General features: G+C 38.7%; 2 protein-coding genes across 3 annotated transcripts; one reads left to right on the top strand and one right to left on the bottom strand.

Annotated features, from left to right (window-relative positions):
• Positions 1-8,547: 8,547 nt before the first annotated feature.
• LOC116255722 (subtilisin-like protease SBT3) lies at positions 8,548-13,325 on the top strand. The gene is made up of 2 exons (XM_031631660.2): positions 8,548-8,850; positions 9,070-13,325. Exon 2 carries the CDS (start codon positions 9,233-9,235, stop codon positions 11,540-11,542), a length of 2,310 nt encoding a protein of 769 aa, XP_031487520.1. The 5' UTR covers positions 8,548-8,850; positions 9,070-9,232; the 3' UTR covers positions 11,543-13,325.
• Positions 13,326-13,539: 214 nt separating this feature from the next.
• On the bottom strand, positions 13,540-19,406 carry LOC116255730 (probable receptor-like protein kinase At1g49730). Of its 2 annotated transcripts, none has more exons than XM_031631683.2 (9): positions 18,544-19,406; positions 17,320-17,868; positions 15,954-16,250; positions 15,610-15,859; positions 15,475-15,527; positions 15,315-15,382; positions 15,072-15,161; positions 14,517-14,601; positions 13,540-14,413 (listed from the first exon to the last, which is right to left on the bottom strand). In XM_031631683.2, the coding sequence occupies exons 1-9, from the start codon at positions 18,620-18,622 to the stop codon at positions 13,878-13,880; spliced, it is 2,007 nt and encodes a 668-aa protein (XP_031487543.1). In that variant the 5' UTR covers positions 18,623-19,406; the 3' UTR covers positions 13,540-13,877. The 2 variants fall into 2 exon arrangements, with proteins under 2 accessions (XP_031487543.1, XP_031487534.1); XM_031631674.2 differs by having other exon boundaries at positions 15,610-15,871; positions 18,544-19,404.
• Between the last annotated feature and the right edge of the window lie 1,957 nt (positions 19,407-21,363).

The following is a 21,363-nucleotide window of genomic DNA, read 5'->3' as shown; positions in this document are numbered from 1 at the left end:
TCCGTTAAATATCTTCATTTTCAAGGACAATAGGTGGTAGATTTATTTGCAAGCAAGCATGTCTAAATTATGTTATTGAGTCCCGAGAGAGGCATAAGGCCATTGAGAGCCCGTCATCAGTTTGATTCTCATGAGTAACTACTATTCTCATGAGTAACTACTATTTTGGACTGCAACTGGTTTTAGTGCAGCAGTTTAGATGATATACCACAGGTACTGCAACTGGTTTTAGTGCAGCAGTTTAGATGATATACCACAGGTCCACCCAAATGCCCAAGCAGAACCTTAAATGTAGGGGTGCCTTAAAAAATAAAAAAAATTTAAAAGACTGGTGTAAGCAACTGCATTGTGGCTCGCCCGAGAATGAAGATGCCTTCACTAAGGTAACCCTCTTATGCACCTTCCAAGACGCTACCAATTCAGAATTTTGACGAAACTTTTAGTGAAAAAAGAAAGGAAAAATATATGATAGTGAGGGTTGAGATGACAAAAAATAAGCAGAAAAACTTGTTAGCAAAATGAATGGATAGTTATAATTAAAATTAAAGAAGAGAGAGAGAGAGTGAGAGAGAGAGAGAGAGAGAGAGATTCCTCATGACATAGATAGATTTGACAACCGCTTGTTGCGTGTTCAAGCCAAAGGTTCCAAGAAAAGTTCAATTATGAGAGGGAGAGAGAGAGAACTACTACTTATTTTCCACTTGGACATCCTAGTTATTTTAAGATTCCATTCATGTGACAGGATATATTGATGAAGAGTAATCCAATAAATTTTTGCATAGCGACCTTTAAATGATCACAGAAGTAACATAGTAAACCTAGCTTGCCCAAGTTCTGTTGATGTTTTAGGTTCAATTACATCCCATTGATGTCGACGTCTAAACATTTCACCAAAAGCATCGAACTTGTCTCCTCTTAAAGATCTAATCCGACAACTAAATTTCCCCATAAAAACCAAAAGCTGAGAGCAGAGTGCCTCATCTGCTTTGTTAAAATCTGCAACTTGAGCTACATGAAAAGATGTTGAACGTAATTACCTGATGTAGACGTGAACAGTGAAAACACAAGATTGGATTTTAGTTGCTGATATCTCATTTGATGTGGTCATTTCGAGTCTTGCACAAACAATCCAGACTGAAATTTAATCAGTTCTAAACCATAACAGGTCATTCCTCGTTTAGATTTGCTTCATGGAGTGAACTGAACCATTGTAATCCAATTCGATTATGATTTTGCCATTCTAAACTAAATGGATTAATCAATCTAGTTGCTGGATTGGATCCACTACAATTCAGGAGTCCGATCGAGTATAAACGGTTCTTTTCACAAAAAAATGGTGAAGTAGAGTAAAGTGCAGGTGCCCATCAACTGTAAAGTACTGTTGTAGAGATAGAAAAGCACTTGATACTCCGGTTCACATAAGACAAGTAGACAACCCAACGTGGTTGTCAATTTGGAATCGTTTTATCAATCAAGAAGTTGACAACGGAATGTCCAAAGAGAGCTCGCAATTTTCCAAGTAACAGAAATTTCCGGCAAAAAAAAATTCCGACGTCCCAATCACGCTCTGATAATTGAAAGATGTATCTTTGTTGGGTGAGATCAATTTCTCCACACAATTGCATTGAACCCAATGTTGGTTCGACTGTGCCACACAAGCACATCATATAATCATATAATCTGTTAAATGTCTCGAATGATCAGTTTGATTTTCGTGGGTATTAATTATTTTTCTAAACTGTAAATAGTAGATGAGTGACACTTTAGTTGTTTAGGATTGTGTCCGTTTGCTTGATGGGCTAAAGTTCATGTTACCTGAACCGACAATTGGCCGTCGGTCAGCCAGTGCATGTAAGCCCTTTTACCGGTTAATTTTGCAATAGTAACATATTATTATTGTCTTATAATCTGTCCCAAAAAGTAAGGTATATTCATAGAATACTTGTTATATAGTATTACATGAATCTGCTTCAAATTCATGAGACAGTGTTATTATTGTCAAACAGTCCTGAAGTATTCAATCATGTAGTGAAGTCGCTCCATTGATGAATAGCTTGTGGTACAAAAAAAAATAATTAAATGCTTTTGTTGGCATTTACTATTATTTTTTCAGCGTTTCTATTTAATACTTTGATTCTTTGGATACGCAAGCTGGCTGGCTTTTAATTGGAGAAATGTCATCTCTTTTGCTTGCATGATGGTGCCACCCAACCATCCAGTTATTGCATCCATATCTATTAGTAGATCTATACATATGTAGGTGATTTTTGACCTTTTGATCACATTCGTTTCACATTTATCCAAAAAATAACCTATTTATTTATTTATTTAAAAAAACTATCTCCTTCAAAAATATACATAAATAAATAAAAAATAAAAAAGCAAAGGAGAAATTAGACCGCATGAAAGGTATATAGTCATAACAAACTATAAGGCTTCATCTGGTCCACTTTTATATTTTTTCTCCGTAAGTCACGGAGAAATTGTCCGCCTGCCGTCACTGGCGGGTGCCATACACTGGTGAACTTTTACTAGGGAAAAAAAAATCCGGACTCAATTCTCTCCTCAGATGCCACATTGCAGTAAGAAATGCACGTCGATGGAATGATGCAAGAAAAAATAAATAAATACATAAATAACTCAAAGGGATAGGCATATCAATAGAAGCATCAGAAACTATTTTTACTGAGTTCAGCATAAAAAAGTAAAAGTTTTCCTGAGATTTTTTCTCGCGTGAGTGAAGAACCGTTTTCTTGGTAGTCAGAATAACTTCCGGCGACTTAATTTTAAGTGTTTATAGCGTTTGCAACAAAGGAAAAATATTTAGCCTTTAAAAAGAAATGAGAATGAAAATCTTTTAGGACACGTTAGAAAAGGATAAAAGAAGTTTATACTTGGATATAATTTTACCCAACTTTTGGGTGAGTAAAATGTTAAAAGCATGTCTACTTTAAAACAAGGGACAATTGTTTCTCAAACATAAAGAAACCTTTCCGTCCTCAAGATAGGGATAAGAAATCTAGGCAACACTTATCTCGAGTAAATTTTTCTTGCAATGAAACACTCCGTAGTAGGGCATCTGATAGCATGAAAAACTAATTGTGGGAAGTGAATAATTTTCCAAGAAAACCCAGACCCCTAGGACCAACTCTTTTTCTTTTTCTAAAACACCTCAATAAATTAACAAAAAGTTTTACATGTATTCGTGTTCAAGATCATGCATGTGGAATTTCACTCATTCTACGTTCTTATAAACTTTGTGTTTGTTAATCGAACACCTTTCAAAAGCATGTTTGAATAGATTCGATGTGGCAAGGGGATATCCCATCTCAAAAATACCATCTCAAATGGTTTAGTTAAAACACGAATTAAGTGTTCGTTAAGTTAATGCTCTACTAAGCATGAAGATTAATATCAAAGCCCTTTTCATTTCTCTCCTCCTCCCAGGGTTTAGAGCGATATCAGTATCAAGTGGTGAGACTTCCACATGCTTCAACTTGTATACATAAGAACCTGCCCATGTGAGCTATGTTCATTTGAGTTACACCTTTCCGGGGTGTTAACAATCAAATTTAAAAATAGTCGCAAATATGGCACGTAAAAGAGTAGAGGTGTCACCGGAGAGAAAGTGTCTGATGACTGGATGTCTAAAATGTTCCCGTCTCACAACTTTTTGTCCGAGCCCGACCCTCCGTCAGCTGAAAAAGAGACTAAAGCAAAGACCATCTTTTAGCGTTCATCATTGACCCCAAAAGATTCTTCAGCTGCTCCTAATTTATTGCACGATGTTTCTCTCGGCCCCCCACGATGTAGGAAAGAGATAAAATATCAGGAGATTCTATCTTCCGATAAGAACGGACAAAATTATCCGATGATTGTAGACCGATCGTGTCCGATCGATCTGCAGTGCTCTCTAAAGGCGTCAAAGATTTTGATTGAGGGATGTCCCTGTCTAGAGGCAAGATTCCTCTCAATTTCCTGACAAAAGTATACCAGACATTCAGTATCATGTTTGATAAATAATTGAAGATCAACTTCATTGACGGTCAGAAAAAGGACATTGGTGGTGGAAATTCTCGGGGAAAAAGCCTCCCCATGCACTCCACAATCATGGCTGATGCAGTGAACCGAGACACCAAATTTCTTCACGTCTCTTTGCCATAAATTATTGGTGTTTGATTGTGACTTGCTGCCGCTGTTGATTCGCTCTCCATGGTTTACACGCTACAAAAAGTGCAGGATATTGTGGAATAGACGGGCAGGATGGTGAAGTGAAGTAGAAAGCAGCAATTACAATTTAGATGATATCAAACATGTTTTGCACTTTATTTTGAGGACAAGTGACATCTTGGATTCTTGGACTTTAAGTTCAATAGTTCTTGTCCGCTAGATGTCATATCCCAGACCTTAAGTCAATGTTTATCGTGCATCACTTTTTCTCGTTTTTTGGGGTCTAGGAGTGGATGCCCAGATCTGGTTTTTTTTTTTCTAAAAAAAAAAGGGAGTTATGAATCGGATGGATTCTACTGAGTATTTTTTTCTGCCATCTTGGTAAACATTAGCAAACACACAAATATCTCCAACATCTCGAGATCATCATACCAACCTTGGAAATCTTGAGATGTCAACACTAGAAATCTTGGTTTATGAGTGTTTGTTACAAGCTATAGTTCATTTTTGCCTACTTAAGTTTCTGTGTAGAATATCTATAGGTGTAGAGTTTTTCATACCTTAATTAATCATCAATGCCAGGTATGTTAATTCATATTACTTGGGGATGCTTAATTCCAATCCCAACTCAAGTTGGTGGAATTGATTAAAAAGAAAAAATCGTATTCAGTTAGTAATCAAATGTTGATATGATATAGAACCTTTTTTTTTATTGAATCAGTTAAGTATCATCATTTTCAAAGACTATATTTTAATCTGAATATTAGGTGAATGATCCTGAGGTTATCTGTAGTTCATAATTGAAGAACAGGCGATATGGAAACAATTATATCCAATCTAATTCTCATTAACTAGGTCGACGTTAGATTAAAAGCTTCATCGACGGCCTTAACCAGCATCATTTCATGCATATACTTAGCTCAATAAATGGCATGACCATGAAATTAAAATCCCTTCCAATGTTGTTGGCGACTTAGTGGCAAATTCAAGGGTTTCATGTGGAAACTTTTAATTACTTTTTTAAATATTTTAACCTTCATTGATTGTATCTTTAATTAATTTATATTTGTTCGAGAAATAACAATTACCACTTTTCGTTTAAAAATTAACAAAAAAAAGTGCTCAGCTTTTGACAAAACTTTCCAAAAAGAGCATCCTATCAACAGATATATAAAATAACGAAGATGCATCTTAGATCAACTCCTTCCTTTTTCGGGCTGCTTCTGCTCACCTAAATTGTATTTACACAGAAGACAGTGTGCATGGAGATGCCTCCACCGAAGGTGTTTGATGGTTTAGAATTTTGATATAAGAATGCAATTCCAGAATCATAATTCCTTCTCTAACTGAAACGGAATCAAAATTCCAGGTTTCAGTTTCCTAATTCCAGAAACAAAATACCTCGTTTGTTTAATAATTTCATGGTTCTACATATATCAAACGCCCCTTGAAGAGTCACCCTCAGCAGTATTCATGTTCCAAGACGCTTAACCTCAGTATTTTGATGAAATTTAACGAAAAAACAAAGAAAAAAAAAAGATGATAATGAGGGATGACATAAGATAAGCCTTGACAAAACCTTATAAAAAAGAAAATCTCTTTTCCAAAATTAATGAATAATTGCAATCATAATTGAAGAGAACAAAGATAGAGATTCCTCATGACATCAGATAAATTGTGCGCGGGACGTGACAAATGCTTGTTGCGTGTTCAAGTGAAAGGTTCCAAGAAAAGTTCAATTATGAGAGAGGAAGAGAGAGTGGTACATAATCATTGTCCACAATTTATGCATAGCAACCTTTAACTGATCACTGAATAAACGCCTTCCGCATGAAATTGTATTCGACGCCTCTTCATCTTTTCTGGATGTTTCAGATTCAAGATTCCATTGATGTCGACATGTAAAAATTCCTCCAAAAGCATCCAACTTGTCAGTTGTCTCTTCCTAAAGATCCAATCCGACGATGAGTTTCCTCAGAAAAACCAAAAGCAGAGAGCATCATCTGTTCTGTTAAATCCGCAACTTGAGCTATGTAAAAAGATGTTACAAATAATTCCTTGATATAATCTTGAACAGTGAAAACAGAAGATGGAATTTGGTCACCGATATCTCATTTGATGTGGGTATTTCGAGTATAGCATGATTTAACATCGACAATCCAGACACAAATTTAATCAGCTCCAAACCATAGCAAGTCATTTGGATGCATTTGCTCTACCACTTCTCCTTTATTAGATGCGTTTCATGGAGTGAACTGAATATTGTAATATATATATGGCATTCATAATAATTTTCCTCTCTTTCTTTTTTCCAATGGTTACAACATGGGTCAATTGAGCAGTCTCTCTCTCTCTATCTCTCTCTCTTTAAAAGAACGAATGAAGTGTGCCAGCGCTTCTGGTATTTTACATCCCAAAGTTAAGTTCCTGGATTTGAAGAGCTGGATTTCTGTTTATACACTAATCTGGTTTTTTGTTTACCCCATTTTGCTAGCCCGAACACTCTAAACCAAAAGGGTGATCTGTTTAACTAGGGATGGGATGTAAATCAGTTTGGATGTACTTCTGAGTTGATTTCAAGGATTCGGATATCATGTGATATCATGTGTTGATTCTTAATCCAAATTCAAGTAGTTGGATTTGATAAAGTGCCGACCAACATCGGATTACTGACCGGAGGCAGCGATGTAACTGGAATTTCCTTGTTGGGTCTAACGAACATTCAACTTTCACAGGTTTCTGGCTCTGATTCCACGCAAAAATCGGCATATGGTTTTGTGGGATTTAAATGGGATCTGATTTTAAGTCCGATTGAGAGAATTAATGATATGGTAATAGCTATATCTGGCCTGAATCTCTTCTGTTGAAGTTTCTGCTTCTGAGTTTCTCTTTTTTTTTTTTTTTTTGCTGTAACAGTTCTGATCCATCAAAGTATATAATCCTCAAACCTTGCCTATCTAAATCCAACTCAGTTGCATTCTTGAATCAAGGAACTTTGGGTCCACTTATTGCTCTTTGTGAATATATGCAGACACCGGGGACGCGCCACTTCCTTGGATTTGGAACCATTCCGAAGCTGCAGCGTACGGAGCTACTGAAACATGTGGTCTTTCACAAAACTTATGATCAAAGTGCTGTAGTGCCATGCTCATTGATTAGGAAGATGCTCCATGTGATATTAATTTAGAGAAGCTCCTGAGTTTATGCTTCTAGAATGAGGAAAAGTATGGAGATCAGAGCAAGTTAATCTGGGCGAGCCCGCATAAGTATGGCCACTATGAGGATCCTCTAGGTGCAGATTGGCAGGCGTGGGACTTTAAGTAGGTCTTCACCTCCGAAGCCATGGATTAGCTCCTGCTTAACACCCATTTCACCATCTGATCCTATGAATTACCGATTATAAGCTGCCACAAAGTATTTAGGCCAAGGATGTGTGATTTTTTTCTTTTAATCAGCTGGTTCTTGATCTTTCTTGGTGTGGAGAACATTGGAGGATTCGACCATCTTAATGCAGCTTGGTAGTTTCTGAAGTAACAAATTCAAGTAATTAGAGTTATTTGCAACTTTTAGTTTAAAGTGTCCGGTTTTGGGATTTTGTTAGACCCAATTGTTGTTCATTGAGAGGACACCTTGCAGTGTGCAATGAAGATGGCTTTATTAAAAGTCACCCTTTCAGTACCATTTCCGCTCAAGAACTCCGAGCAATAGTAAAATAAAAGAAAAGATACATGATTATGATGATGATATGAATAAAATAAGTCTTGACAAAACCTAAAAGAAAAGTTGTTTTCCAACTTGAATGATTGTCAGCAAAACAGCAAAAGAGAGAGATCCCTTAAGATGAATTGTACAAAGAACCTGACAATTACTTGTTGCCTGTACAAGTGAAGAGCGATAAGAAAAACCGAATTATGTGTGTGTTCGTGAGAGAGAGAGAGAGTAAATAGTTATTTTCCATATACACGTTATAGTTCTAAAATTTCAGTATGTGATATTGTAGCACTGCAGGTTAATAAATAATAATTCAATAAACTTACGGATATTATTTCTCATTTGGTTGGTCAAGTATGTCGGAATGTAATCCAGTGAATGATGTAACTGTGTAAAATAAACATGGGAAACCCTGCATGCCTAAATTCTGTTTTATGACTAGTCAACTTTCCATAATATTTTGCGTACAAGATTCCATTGATGTGACGTCTAAACATTTCACTGAAAGCATCCAACTTGGCTTTTCCAAAAGATTCAGTCCAACAACTAAGTTTCTTAGAGAAAACAAAAGCAAAAAGTGTTTTGCCCCTATTCCCAAGAGGTAGTTTGGCAGTATGAACACTTTGAGCATGTCCCGTGAATCTGTTCTAAAGATTGAGGCAGATTCTAGTGTTTGATGAATCTGCCCCAATCTTTTGATCATATTCATCTTTTGAGCATATTCATGGGACACTTGAAGTGTTTCTGCTGCCAAATAACCCAAAAGAGCATCATCTGTTTTGTCTGAAAGTAAATCCTCAACTTGAGCTATATAAAGATGTGAAGCAATAACTTGCTATAGAGTAAGAATAGAACATGGATTTTAGCCTGCATAACAATACAGGCAGTTACTGATATTTGATTTCTCTTAACATATAAGCTGTCATATTTACTGAAATCTCAGCAGCATCGGTAGAGGAGGCTAAAAAGGTAACATTATCCTTAGCTGTCGTGATTGCATTCTGTAAACTGCAAGAACAGACTTGTAGTTGTTTTCTGGAAGAAATCATCATCACAGCTGGAAGAATCCAGCTTAATATTCTCTTGATTGTGTTTCCTTCCTGATTTTACTTATGTAATTATCATGCTGAAACGGTTACTTATGTAATTATCATGCTGAAACGGTTTACATGTATGTCCTCAATGCAGCGAACGAATATATGAAGAGATCTGCTTTAGCCATCTGCTGTGTTTCTTTACAATTTCCTTCTTTTGGCTTCACCCGAGTTCATCTCTCTCTTATATGAATCAAAACAAAGCTCCCCGATAGCCATTGCAGGGTATTCCACTACCCTGATCAAGGTGAACAAATATGGGCTCCTTTCTTCTTCTCCTCAACCTTCTTTGCTTTACCTGTCTCAATTTCACATGGGCTGTGGAAGAGCACAAAACCTACATCATTCATATGGACCACTCAAAGAGACCAACCAGTTTCTCTACCCATGAAGAGTGGCACCTCTCAACCCTGGCATCACTCTCATCATCATCGTCATTGCCATCATCTGCGATGGAGGATAGGCTGCTTTACACTTATACTCATGCCATGCATGGATTCAGTGCCAGGCTCACATTCTCTGAGCTTGCAGAGCTTGAGAATCACCCTGCTCATGTTGCCTCATACCCAGACTCGTACGGACAGCTCCTCACAACTTACACTCCCAAGTTCCTAGGACTGTCAAAAACTTCAGGCATATGGCCAGAATCATCATATGGCAGTGACATAATCATTGGCATACTAGATACAGGAATATGGCCTGAGAGCAAGAGCTTCGATGACCATGGCTTGTCACCAGTTCCAGACCGATGGAAAGGAAGGTGTGAGAATCGAACTACATTCAGCATGTCACTCTGCAACCGGAAACTGATTGGAGCTCGGTCTTTCAGCAAGGGACTGAGAGCAAGTGGACTACACATCGAGGACTTTGATTATGACTCTCCAAGAGATTTCGATGGACATGGCACCCATACGTCATCCACAGCAGCAGGAAACTACGTTCACAATGTGGAGTACTTTGGCTATGCTAAGGGCTCTGCAAAAGGAATTGCCCCTGCTGCTCGTGTTGCTATATACAAGGTTGTCTGGTCTTCTGATGATGACAGCAGTGCTGCCACTGATGTGCTTGCTGGAATAGATCAAGCTATTGCTGATGGGGTCGATGTGATGTCACTCTCTCTCGCATTCAAACCAGCATCACCTTACCATGAGGATGTTATTGCCATCGGTGCTCTCTCAGCAGTCAGAAGGGGGATACTGGTCAGCTGCTCAGCAGGAAACAGTGGCTCATCATGGTACTCTGTCTTGAATGGTGCACCTTGGATCATGACGGTTGGTGCAGGCACCACAGACCGAAGTTTTTCTGCCTCTTTAACTCTAGGAAATGGTTTTATGCTCCATGGAACATCTTACTTTCCTCTAAGTATTTATATTGCTGATCTGCCACTGTATTATGACAGAAGCAACATCTCTAAGGCCTCCTGCTTGAACTCCTCTCTTGAGGTTAGCCAGGTTGCTGGAAAAGTTGTGCTCTGTGATATGAACAACCAGACTAATATCTTTAATCAGATTGATGAAGTGAATCGAGCTGGTGCTGCAGCGGGCATCTTTGTAGGTCATACCATGTTGTTGGAACCAGACAGCTTATACATTCCTAGTCTGGTTGTGCAACCATCGGAAGCTGATCGAGTTAAACAGTATGCTTCACAAACAATTAATGCTACTGTGAAAGAGATGACTTTCCAGATCACAAAGCACAATGCAAAACCAGCACCTCAGGTAACGTATTTCTCTTCAAGAGGGCCAAATCCAATTAGCCCAATGGTACTTAAGCCTGATGTTCTAGCTCCAGGGAAGGATGTGCTTGCTGCTTGGGTACCACACAATCCAACTGCAAAATATCGCTCAGACAAACTTGTTTCTACATATGCACTTGACTCAGGGACATCAATGTCATCGCCCCATGTAGCTGCAGTAGCTGCATTGGTCCGATCTGTGCACCAAGACTGGAGTGCAGCAGCCATAAAGTCTGCTATCATGACTACAGCTCAAATATATGACAACAGACATGCAATTATCAGAAATGAAGGGACAAGCCAACCTGCCACACCTCTTGACTTTGGATCTGGTCATGTTGACCCAAACCGAGCCATGGACCCTGGGCTCATATATGATCTAGACTTTCAGGATTATGTCAACTTCATATGCACACTTAACTACACTACCAAGCAGATGATGGCAATGCTGAGACTGCGCAAGTGGGAGTGCAAACTTGACAAGGGAGACCTGAACTACCCTTCGTTCATTGCTGTCTTCAACAAAACAGATGTACCATCATATCCTAAAAATAAGACCTTTATCAGGGTGCTTACCAATGTGGGGTTGCCAGATGCAGTTTACAGTTCAGCAGTAGATGTCCCAAAGGGAATGAAGGTGATCATCACACCTTCTTCTCTTACCTTTAGTGAAAGGAACGATAAGCAGATTTTCAGGTTACATTTAGAGGTTGATGAAGAAGCTCTGTCGGCAGGGCAGAAGGGAACTCGAGTGGCTTATGGGTACCTGAGGTGGACTGATGAAAAATCTGAACACATTGTCTCGAGTCCTATAGTAGCTATTGTTCATTAGGAAAATGCTGCAAGTGTATCTGGAATTTAATTGCTCAATCGTCAAAATATGATTACAATCATAAAGAGCTTCTAGCAGTAGCTGATCATTAACGCCCCATACTCCACTTTCACCAAATAGGCGAAGATGATTCTATGGGAGAAATTGTGCCCATGCTAAATAGCAAATGCAAGTCCATATAGGTAACCGGATGATTATCTTGGATTTGACAGCTGCACATAAAGAACTCGTGTGCATTGATGGATCATCAAATTGTCAAGCACTCAAATGAACATGATATTAATGACATTTTGAAACTTTCTTTAGATATCAGATGCAACCTGGTCAAGATGCCCTTACATATCCTGTTCAGCATTGTTGCATATGCACTTGTTTTTGTTCATTCATCAATATTCTCCAGGATATCAGTATTTCCACAACTTTATCCTCAGAAACATGCGGCTACATCACTCTTGAATGATTCATACTATTGATCATCTTGGCTAAATGTTCAACCTTTGTCCAACCAGCCGAAGTATTATTCTCCTTTCTTTTCATGGACGTGCTCAATAAGATCATTAGTGATCAAGTTCATCCTTTCTTTCATGAGAGTGCAATGGTATAAAACAACTATTGCATGCTGTAGAACCGTCGATCTTCAAATGCTGTCAATAATATTGATATAAAATATCTTCCAAAAGAACCAGACTCTCATGTTCTTGAAAGAGTAGCTGGTCTTTTCCCTGCAATAGCAAGTGATCGACTCCAATTGATGTCCAAACAAACTATGAAGTTATACTATCCACAGTTGGGGTACTTTTATTTGGTGAACATATGTGCAGTAGCATCCTTTCTGGCCTACACTACTGATGCACACTGATAAGAACAAATGTGCAGTATTATCATCTCTACTTTTGAACAAGGTCCTTAAATATGAGATCACCCACACGAGTAAAGCTGCGTGTTCGGCAAGGCACTTGACGGCCTTTTGGGTACCCGGCCCGGGTGGTGAAATAAGGCCTTGGGCTCACCCAATAACTAGTCGTACCAGTCTAATTATATATATATATATTATAATTAGGTCGGCTGGGGCCGAGCCCAGGGTCACTGCTATAGGTTCCTGGCTGGACCGAATCCTCATGGTTCACCCTACACGTGCACCAAAATACTTACAATGTCGTGCTAAATGCCATTTGGTCAACTATCCATGACATAGATTGACAATTTTATATTCTACGTCTTTATATGGCTGATATCAAAGTGGAAATAAGATGTTCATGAATTCTTGTTAAATATCTATTGGGCATGAGAACGAAGAACACCTATATGTATCAGAGCCTGAAGACAATAAACATAGAATAGTTCAAGGAAAACACATTCCTAGCATATCTCTCCAGGCAGCAGGTTGTCCAGACTCCAAATAAACACTTGACAGCAGGAGAAGGAAAAAACAAAGCATGGTATGTTTGAGGTTAAAAATCAAGCTACAAAAATAATACTTTATCTCAAGATGAGGCTTCGGCATGAGCAATATACAGCACATTTTGGAAAGGTCTAACATGAAACACGTAGAATTATGTAATCATGTAGATACTTGTAACATCAAAGGACAACAATGAAACTTTCATCATAAAATTGTAGTACCTATTGTCAAACGATTAAAGTTATAGATTGTCAGTTTTCTAATTATATCATATATAAAATCCTGCATATATAATCTGGAATGCTGCACATAAAAAAAAATCATAAATATTGTTCAATTTATTGGTTGCTCGATCTTCTCGCATGACTTCCACTTCCCGAATACAAAGTCATTTGGATATACAAAATTTTCCAAATTGATTGGTGTGATTTTTCAAGTAATTTTTAATTTAGAATTCTGCAGATAAAAAATATCAACAGTTCAATTTAACATTGCTTAATTTAGTAATGGTTGCTGGATCTAACTACCATGACTTACACTGCTCAAATATACAAAGTCATTGAGATGTACAAAATTTTCCAAATTGACAGGGGCATGATTTTTCAAGTATTACCACTACTCATGGAACTTGCCTGCTGCCACAGTTACATATTACACAAAGAGGGACAGAAAAAAGAACATACCCAGAATATATATATATAAAAAAACAAGATTCATCTAAAAATTAAAAAATAATAGTATGAGCTACATGACACCTTGGAGGATGATGCCGCTATAGATGGCTATAGGAGAACAACTCAGCCAAATAAAACAGAATACCTATGCCAGGGTTAACTGCCCAGCCCATAATCCAGCTGTTGGAATTTAAGACTATCTCAGTGCCCACAGCTGCCAGACGAACCCAGAGAATAAGACTGTCCATTTCTCGTATTTTCACACTGATAGACCAGTTGGAGATGGAGGTGAACCTGTATCAAGCAAGAAACTTCTACTACAATATGACCTGGATGTACTGGATGATGACTGTAAATATCTAGCATCACCATTTTGACTTATTGCATCACTGTTCCTGTGAAATTTCCCTTTATTCCTGGTGCCTTCTCCCCCTCCATCTTCATCCTGTGCAACCTGAGCCAGTGTACTCCGGACGGGGTCCAAACTCTCCTGAAGCAACCTAAGGACCTGCTTGATCGATGGTCTGGATCTTCCTTCTCTTTGCGTGCACCATCTCACAATTCTCACCATAGTATGAAGTTGTTCAAAATCATATGCATCAGCAATTATTGGATCAACCATCTCAGGTAGGCTTGATGTTGATGTCATAAATTTCCTAGACCATTCCACCAAGTTCCTGCTATCCTGTATTGCCCTCCGTGCTGTAATAAGTTCGAGCAACAAAACTCCATAGCTGTATATGTCACTCTTTTCTGTAAGTTCCTGCGTCACAACATACTCAGGATCCATGTAACCTGAAATGAAGAACTTCTTTTAGCAAGAACCAGCCAAATTATGTTGATACAAGCATACAGGCCCACCCAAATATGTTCTAGAGTATTATATTATACTAAATACCTGGAGTTCCTCGTATGTCGGTGTTCACTGGTTCAAAGCTGACTGCACCTATCCTTGCAGCATGTGCAAGGCCGAAATCTGCAACCTGGGGATGTTGACTTACAATGTATAATAAGTTCTGAAAGCATGAAGTCTATTGCTTGGTCATGTTGAGGATAGTTTGCCAGAACAATTGAATGTTTCAAAAAGTTTCGCGCAGCGAAAAGTTTTGCAATGAAAAAGGTTTTCCATTCATAGAAGGTTAAGGAAAACAACAAAAGTCTTCAGGCAAAAAGTGCTCCTTTGGCTGCCATACCCATTAACCAGTCAAAACATCAGAGCTGACAGCATTAGACTAAACTTGCAAAATAAATCTTTTGCCTACAGTTATACAACTCCATCAGCATCTCAAAATGTCCAATATTGTGGGCAATAAGCTCTTCATACAAATTATGACTTATAACCACATTCTGTGTTCACTTCAACTTGTGAAGGACCCAATTTTTAGATTCATCATATTCATTTTTTCTTTACAAATATTGAAGCAACAATATAAATGGGCAAGGAAAATTTCACCTTTGCAACAAAATTCTCGTCGAGCAGAATATTGCTAGACTTTATATCTCTGTGGCAGAGAGGAGGATCACAATAGAAATGAAGGTATTCCTGCCAGCAGGAAAGACCAGCAAATATAATTAGGAAAACAGCATGACCGTCAGCAGAACAAGGTGATGATTTCTGTGCATTTGCTTCTCGCTAGCCATGTTTCCATAAAATTAACCTAAATGTGATCATGAAATATATAATAGTATATAATACCAGAGCATTCGCCACATCTATGGCAATCTGAACTCTTATTTTCCAGTTTAGTGGAACTTTTCCTGGAGCTGCAACGTGCAAAAGAGAAGAGCGGTCACTAATTGACATATAACCAGAAAATAAGGATCCTCACATCGACAGAAGAAGCTTAGAACATTACAGTGAAGATGGTCCTTCAAGCTTCCATTTTGCATGTATTCATAGATCAGGAACCTGTTTGTGGTCACATAAACTAATTAAAAATAAGAAAGGAAAAGTTGATGCACATGCTATATTGTGAAGTCAGAAGGGGAACCTCTCGTTTTGCTCAACACAAAACCCTCTAAGAGCCACAAGATGACGATGATGAAGCCTGCCCAGAAGTTCCATCTCTCTGCAAAATTCATCCTCTCCCTGCTCTGAAATTTTATTCATCCTTTTCACAGCAGCAGTGAAACCATTCTCAAATTCAGCTTTATAAACAGTTCCAAACCCCCCCTTCCCTATGACGGTACTAAAATTGCTTGTGGCCTTCTTCATCTCTTTGTAGCTGAACCTGCGGAAAACTGGAGAGGAACCTGCATCACTGCTACCCTTTAAACTGTTGTTTCTGTAATAAGTTTTCAATAAACTAAGTAGAAAAGCAAAATAGTAAAGTACCTTCCTGACATTTAGGAATTTTCCAGTGACGATGAAAATCTTTCCATGATCCAGTATCAGTGGTAGGAGATCCCTTAAGTTCTCTGGCTTTTCTGTGTATAAGGAGTATCAGGATGACTAATAATAGAAAAGCCATCCCTGTCACAGCGATTCCAATGCGTGGCACTAATGTGAGGTGATATGGATGGTGCTCTTCCTTGTTTAGAGAATGCGCTGGCTGCTGATTAGGAGTAGGGGAAGTTACCGGTGAACTTGAAGAAGGCTGAGGTGTAAGCAGCTTCGGAGATGGCCCAGATACTGAAACCGTGAGACAATCAGCTCATAACATACTCCCCATGAATATAATCCATAGAATGATAATTTAGATTTCATGAATTTTTTTTTCTTGATAGCTGCTTGAAATGCCAGAAGCAAAGCATCAGTGAATTTTAGAAGTGACGCGGAGATAACTCTTAAGCAAAAGGTCCCAAAATCATAGTTGTTACCGTAAGTTGAAATGTGCAAATGTTAATGATAATGATTGAGGGATCCAGTTACAAAGATAATCTCCACCTACAGCCTTGAATCACCAAAAAGATAGAATAGCAGGGCATTGCACACAAAGTTGTGAGACTGATTGTTTTGTTCTCCAATATAGCCAACAAAAATATGTGCCTCCAGTAATCCTGATACTTAAGCAAGGATAGGTCATACTAGCTGCTTGAGTGAATTTGATAAGACATGTCTCTAGTTTGTGTTCTACTTCTTGGCAATTTATTGTTTGATTTCTATTTTATATCCATGTATAGCTTTCAATTTTGTAGTATTTCATGGCACAGAAACATCCACCATATGTCCCTGTCTACATTCAATTATCTCTGTCCAGGGCCACCAGCAAGGATCACTATTAGGAAGCTTATTGATATAAAAAATTGGACTTAGGCGAATTCTCTGATTTTGGCAATAAGGCAACCCCTCTATAACATCAGAGGGCTTCCTAGCTGCATGAAGAATTTTCAATGGAAAGCAGATACCTAAACAACCATGGAGACCTAAAACTGGAAATTAGAACATATAGGCCTCAGATTGAAATGCATGAGGTTCAATACCGGTTATTACAAATATGAATATATCATAAGAGTTGTACTAAGATGATATGTTGATGATAAATCACCTTGACAACCACTTCAAGAACTAACAATCACCAGATGACATGATGCCATTATGCTAACTAATATACATCTGACACGAACCAAAAGCAGATTAAGCTTATGGCAAGAGGGGCAATTAGGTCTTGTGCGTATACATGTGATTTTGAAATAGATATGTGTGGAAATGCCATCCATCTTGCAAATGCTGAATAACCTAGAGAGCTAGCAGAATATACCTGGCTGGGTACCAAGTCTTCGAACGCCAAAGAAGCAGCTTGCAATGTCAAAAGATGAAACATTTCCACTCTGACTTATAAGAGTAGCAAATGTTGCATCTCTGCAAGTGCTCAAAATTGCATTACCTTCGGCTCCCACAAGATTGTGAAGATATGGAATGATGGCGTTTAAGCAACTTCTGCAATTTTCTTCTTTAGAAAGAGAGATATTGCAATTACGAATGACATCCTCAAATTTTGGTACTAGAAGCATTTCCATAACTGTTATCCGTCCATCACACCGAAAATCAACAGGAATCTTCACACCCAGCTGGCAATATTTGGTTGCATTGGATGGAATGCCGTATAGTTCTAGTGTTTCTGAAACAGAAGTAAGGCAGGCATCCACCATGTCTGAAGGGACTCCTAATCTGCCAGTTACATTCGCATATCGAGCTACAGCAATAGCAACAAACGCATGCATATATCTACAACAGTTCCCTCGGTCTTGTTCAGAACAAGCGGAAGCTGCTTCTGGGAAGTTGGAGCCGCTCAAGTCTAGAGGACAACCTGCAGGATTAAAAGCAACGGATCAATTCACCATTGAATCATGCATCACCAACCTCATTAGTTTCAAATACAGCATTTAGACAACAAAAGGGAGCCCAATGAGGGATTGGACTGATACACGATATTCTACCAGAAACTTTGATATGAAGAAGAAGTTTTTACGATAATCATTCAAGTGCTTGAATACTTGGCATAAGCAAGCATATTGCTATTCATCCAAAAGAATACCGCTTTCTTGGCAATCTGTGAATCAGAGTTGGTTCCGCCCAGAGTTGTAAACCATGTCCGTGGAAGAGGAAAATATTCCCAAGAGCGATGCTTGTACTCAGTGTGCATAAGCAAAAACGCTAATTTACATGTGTCCAGAGGTACGAAAATTTCAGAACAGCAATATCAAATGAACAACTAGAAATTAAAACCAACAATGCTTTTGATGCAGGGCTTTTCTATCCAAGGAAAAGCAGTTCAAAGAAGCCCAATAAATGTGCAAGAACAAAACCATAACCATTACCATTTTTGAGGGTCTGAAAAACAAATGGTTGTCGTCCTACATAAGCACAGTAGAAGCTTGGAAAAAGGAAAGTGCCATAGTAAATGAAGAAGCAAGAGTTGCCAGACAAGCATGGACTAAATGGGAGCTTTTGATTCCTCAACGAAGCACATGAAATCACCAACCTGCCATTATCAGCTGCATTTGCCAAAAGAGAGCAACAAAACCGACCATCATTCTGGCTCCAGATAGCAGCACTGCCATACTCTCTCTCTCTCTCTCTCTCTCTCTCTCTCTCTCTCTCTCTCTCTCTCTCTCTCTCTCTGTGTGTGTGTGTGTGTGTGTGTGAGAGAGAGAGAGGTGCCGCTTCTTCTCTTCAGTTTCAGGGGACAAGAGCGAGATGGAGGCTGAGGGCAGCAGCACGAGACCACCAAAGGGAGATACCGAGATACCAAGGACTTTGGTGTATTTGTTTGCTCTAGTAAAATGTGCGTGTGATGAAAAGCGTATTCCTCAAGGGCTTTGAGTGCTCAAGCTTCCTCTTCCTTTCCCTTTTTTTTTCTCTTTTTTCTTCTGGGACTCTCAGAACACCCTGTTTTTAGAGTAGCTCGCTTTTCAAACCTGCAAAGAAGCACCCACAGTCTTCACTGCAGAGAGAGAGACGAGAGCAAATGCAAAATGGTGGGGGGCCTGGGCCACAGCTGAGACATTATTAAATCCTGTGGCCGTGGACAGTGTGTCCCACCACATGGGTGACTCTGCCCTCGCTCTGACTCGTAGTCCGGACCCTCTCTCCCCCTTCGTACACCGACGATCGATCACCAAGGCAGTGAACCAGTCTCTCACTCTCTCTCTGCCGACTCAAGTCCCAAGGATAGCAAATGTGATAAAATGTCCATGAATCTGCAGCTTCGTATCACGAGAAGAGACCATCGATGTTCTCTGCAAGTTGCATTCGGTAAAATTTCAGAGGGCGAAAGAGTCGGATACAATCTCGGGAGAGGCTAAAGGACCAAAGGTTGCTTTCTTCAGCTGCACACTGGCAGGCCTAACTTGTTCCGAAAACTCTCCTTCACATTTCTTGTAGTCACGGATTCACGGGTCGAGAAATCACATCTTTCAACAGAAATTTCCCAGGCCACTCGAGTCTCAACCATAAAAATTGCACTTCGTAATAAAAAATTATGAAATGCATTTCTTTGTCTAAAAGCTCGGTCGTGAATATAGCAAAATATGCTCTGAAGTCTTTTTGGGTATCGAAGAACAGACATCCCAACCAAAGATCTGGTCGTGAATTTTCGAACCCATGACAGAGGTTGGTTCAACAAGAGTTGAACGTTGGCTAGTTTCATGGCATAGACTGGCAATATCTATCATCCAAGTAAAAGAAGCATGTGTTGTGCCATCAGCTTAGTACCTTCACAAATTCGCCTGTATCAAATCAACGCATCACTGTTGAAGCAAAATATCACAAAAAAGATGTAGAAGGTTCTTTACCAAAGTCGATTTAAAACTGAACACAGATCAGACTAACATTAAATTTGACATCTATCTATAATCAGATATATAACTCAGCTTCAGCCTTAGTCATGGAACTGCATACCAAATATGAATCTGATTAACAACCAAACTCAGGTTTCTTTATCAGATTCAAGCAAATGGATTTTAAAAAATCCAGATTGGTAATGGGATAGTGTTCAAACTAGTCAAATCTCTACACAGAGCGTGGCTTCCAAAGAAGTTTTCCTTTTTTTCTGCAAGCAGGCTTGGGTCTGATAGCTAGGCCTCTTGTCGGATGCACATGAAAAGTATGAGTCGTGCACATCTGTTCGCTCTGTATAATGTTCCAAGTGAGATAAAGCTATAACAAAAAAAGAATAGAAGTTCTTAATTTGCAGACAGAAACAGTGTGAATATATAGTCTGTCAGAAAGAGAAAAAAACAAAAACACATAACTTGCAATAATGCTGTGCCCAATTCATTCAATAATGAATCCCAGCATTTTAAGCAAGCCTTCTTGAGAAGGCCTTGTGTCCATGAATGGCCCCAGTACTTGCTACACTCTCACATCGTGGTGCAAATTATTCCCATTCTGTGAGGGCATGGAGCTCCACATCATGTACTGCCACCAAATTCAGATTCACTAAAATCTGCTTTAGAAAATTTGAAGTTGAAGGAAGTCAAAAGTTTGATCGTTTGGATGTGTATCTTAGCATGAATGCGTGTGGTTTTTGTCTAATCTCAGCTTGGCCAAATTAAACCAAAAGAGGAAAAAGGAGCCGTAAGTCATGTGCAGGAGATTGATCAACAAAAAGATGCCAAAAAAAAAAAAATCGAGCCGTTTGAATTGGTACGTTCTTTTAGTCAAAGTATTACAAAATTTGTTTCTTTTTATTGAACGATAGATGCAAGATTAGTTGGATCCTTTAGGCTGATTCAGCTGTTTATACTCATCGAAAGCATGCTGATGCGTTTAATGTAGATAACATTGATTAGATAAACTGAAGTAGTTTAGATTAAGATGATCTTATGGGGTTGAAGCGACAAATGAGCTTCAATTATAAGAAAGTAGTTTAAGTTCAAATCAAGTTATAAACTACTTACAGAGTCTTACGCCATTAAAAGCACAATCAAGTCTTTGTAGATGATCAGTTTTTATTTCAAATCCTAGAGATTTGCTCCTTATACTACAAAAAAAAAAAGGACCACTGACATGCAAGTTGAAGTGCGGTGAAGGTGGCACCTCCAGGCACCTAAACGATGCCCTATATTCTAGGGAGACAACGAGTTCAATGGGAGCTTCGGCCGTCAGCCGAACAGTGAGTTTCCCCCACTCACTCAAAATGGCAATCAGTGGTCAAGTTTAATATTTTCATAATTTTAATTTCACTTTATATATTTTGATTATCTTTTTGCTTTTTCGTTTCTTCCATAGACCTAAAAAAAAAAACCTAATCCGCTTCAAAAAAGATACCAATTTAATTCATCTGAATAAATGAGTCATC

This window comes from Nymphaea colorata, chromosome 1, assembly GCF_008831285.2.
Source record: "Nymphaea colorata isolate Beijing-Zhang1983 chromosome 1, ASM883128v2, whole genome shotgun sequence".
Lineage (NCBI taxonomy): Eukaryota > Viridiplantae > Streptophyta > Magnoliopsida > Nymphaeales > Nymphaeaceae > Nymphaea > Nymphaea colorata.
Note: the sequence above shows the minus strand (reverse complement) of the source record. Positions and strands in the feature narration are given on the sequence as shown.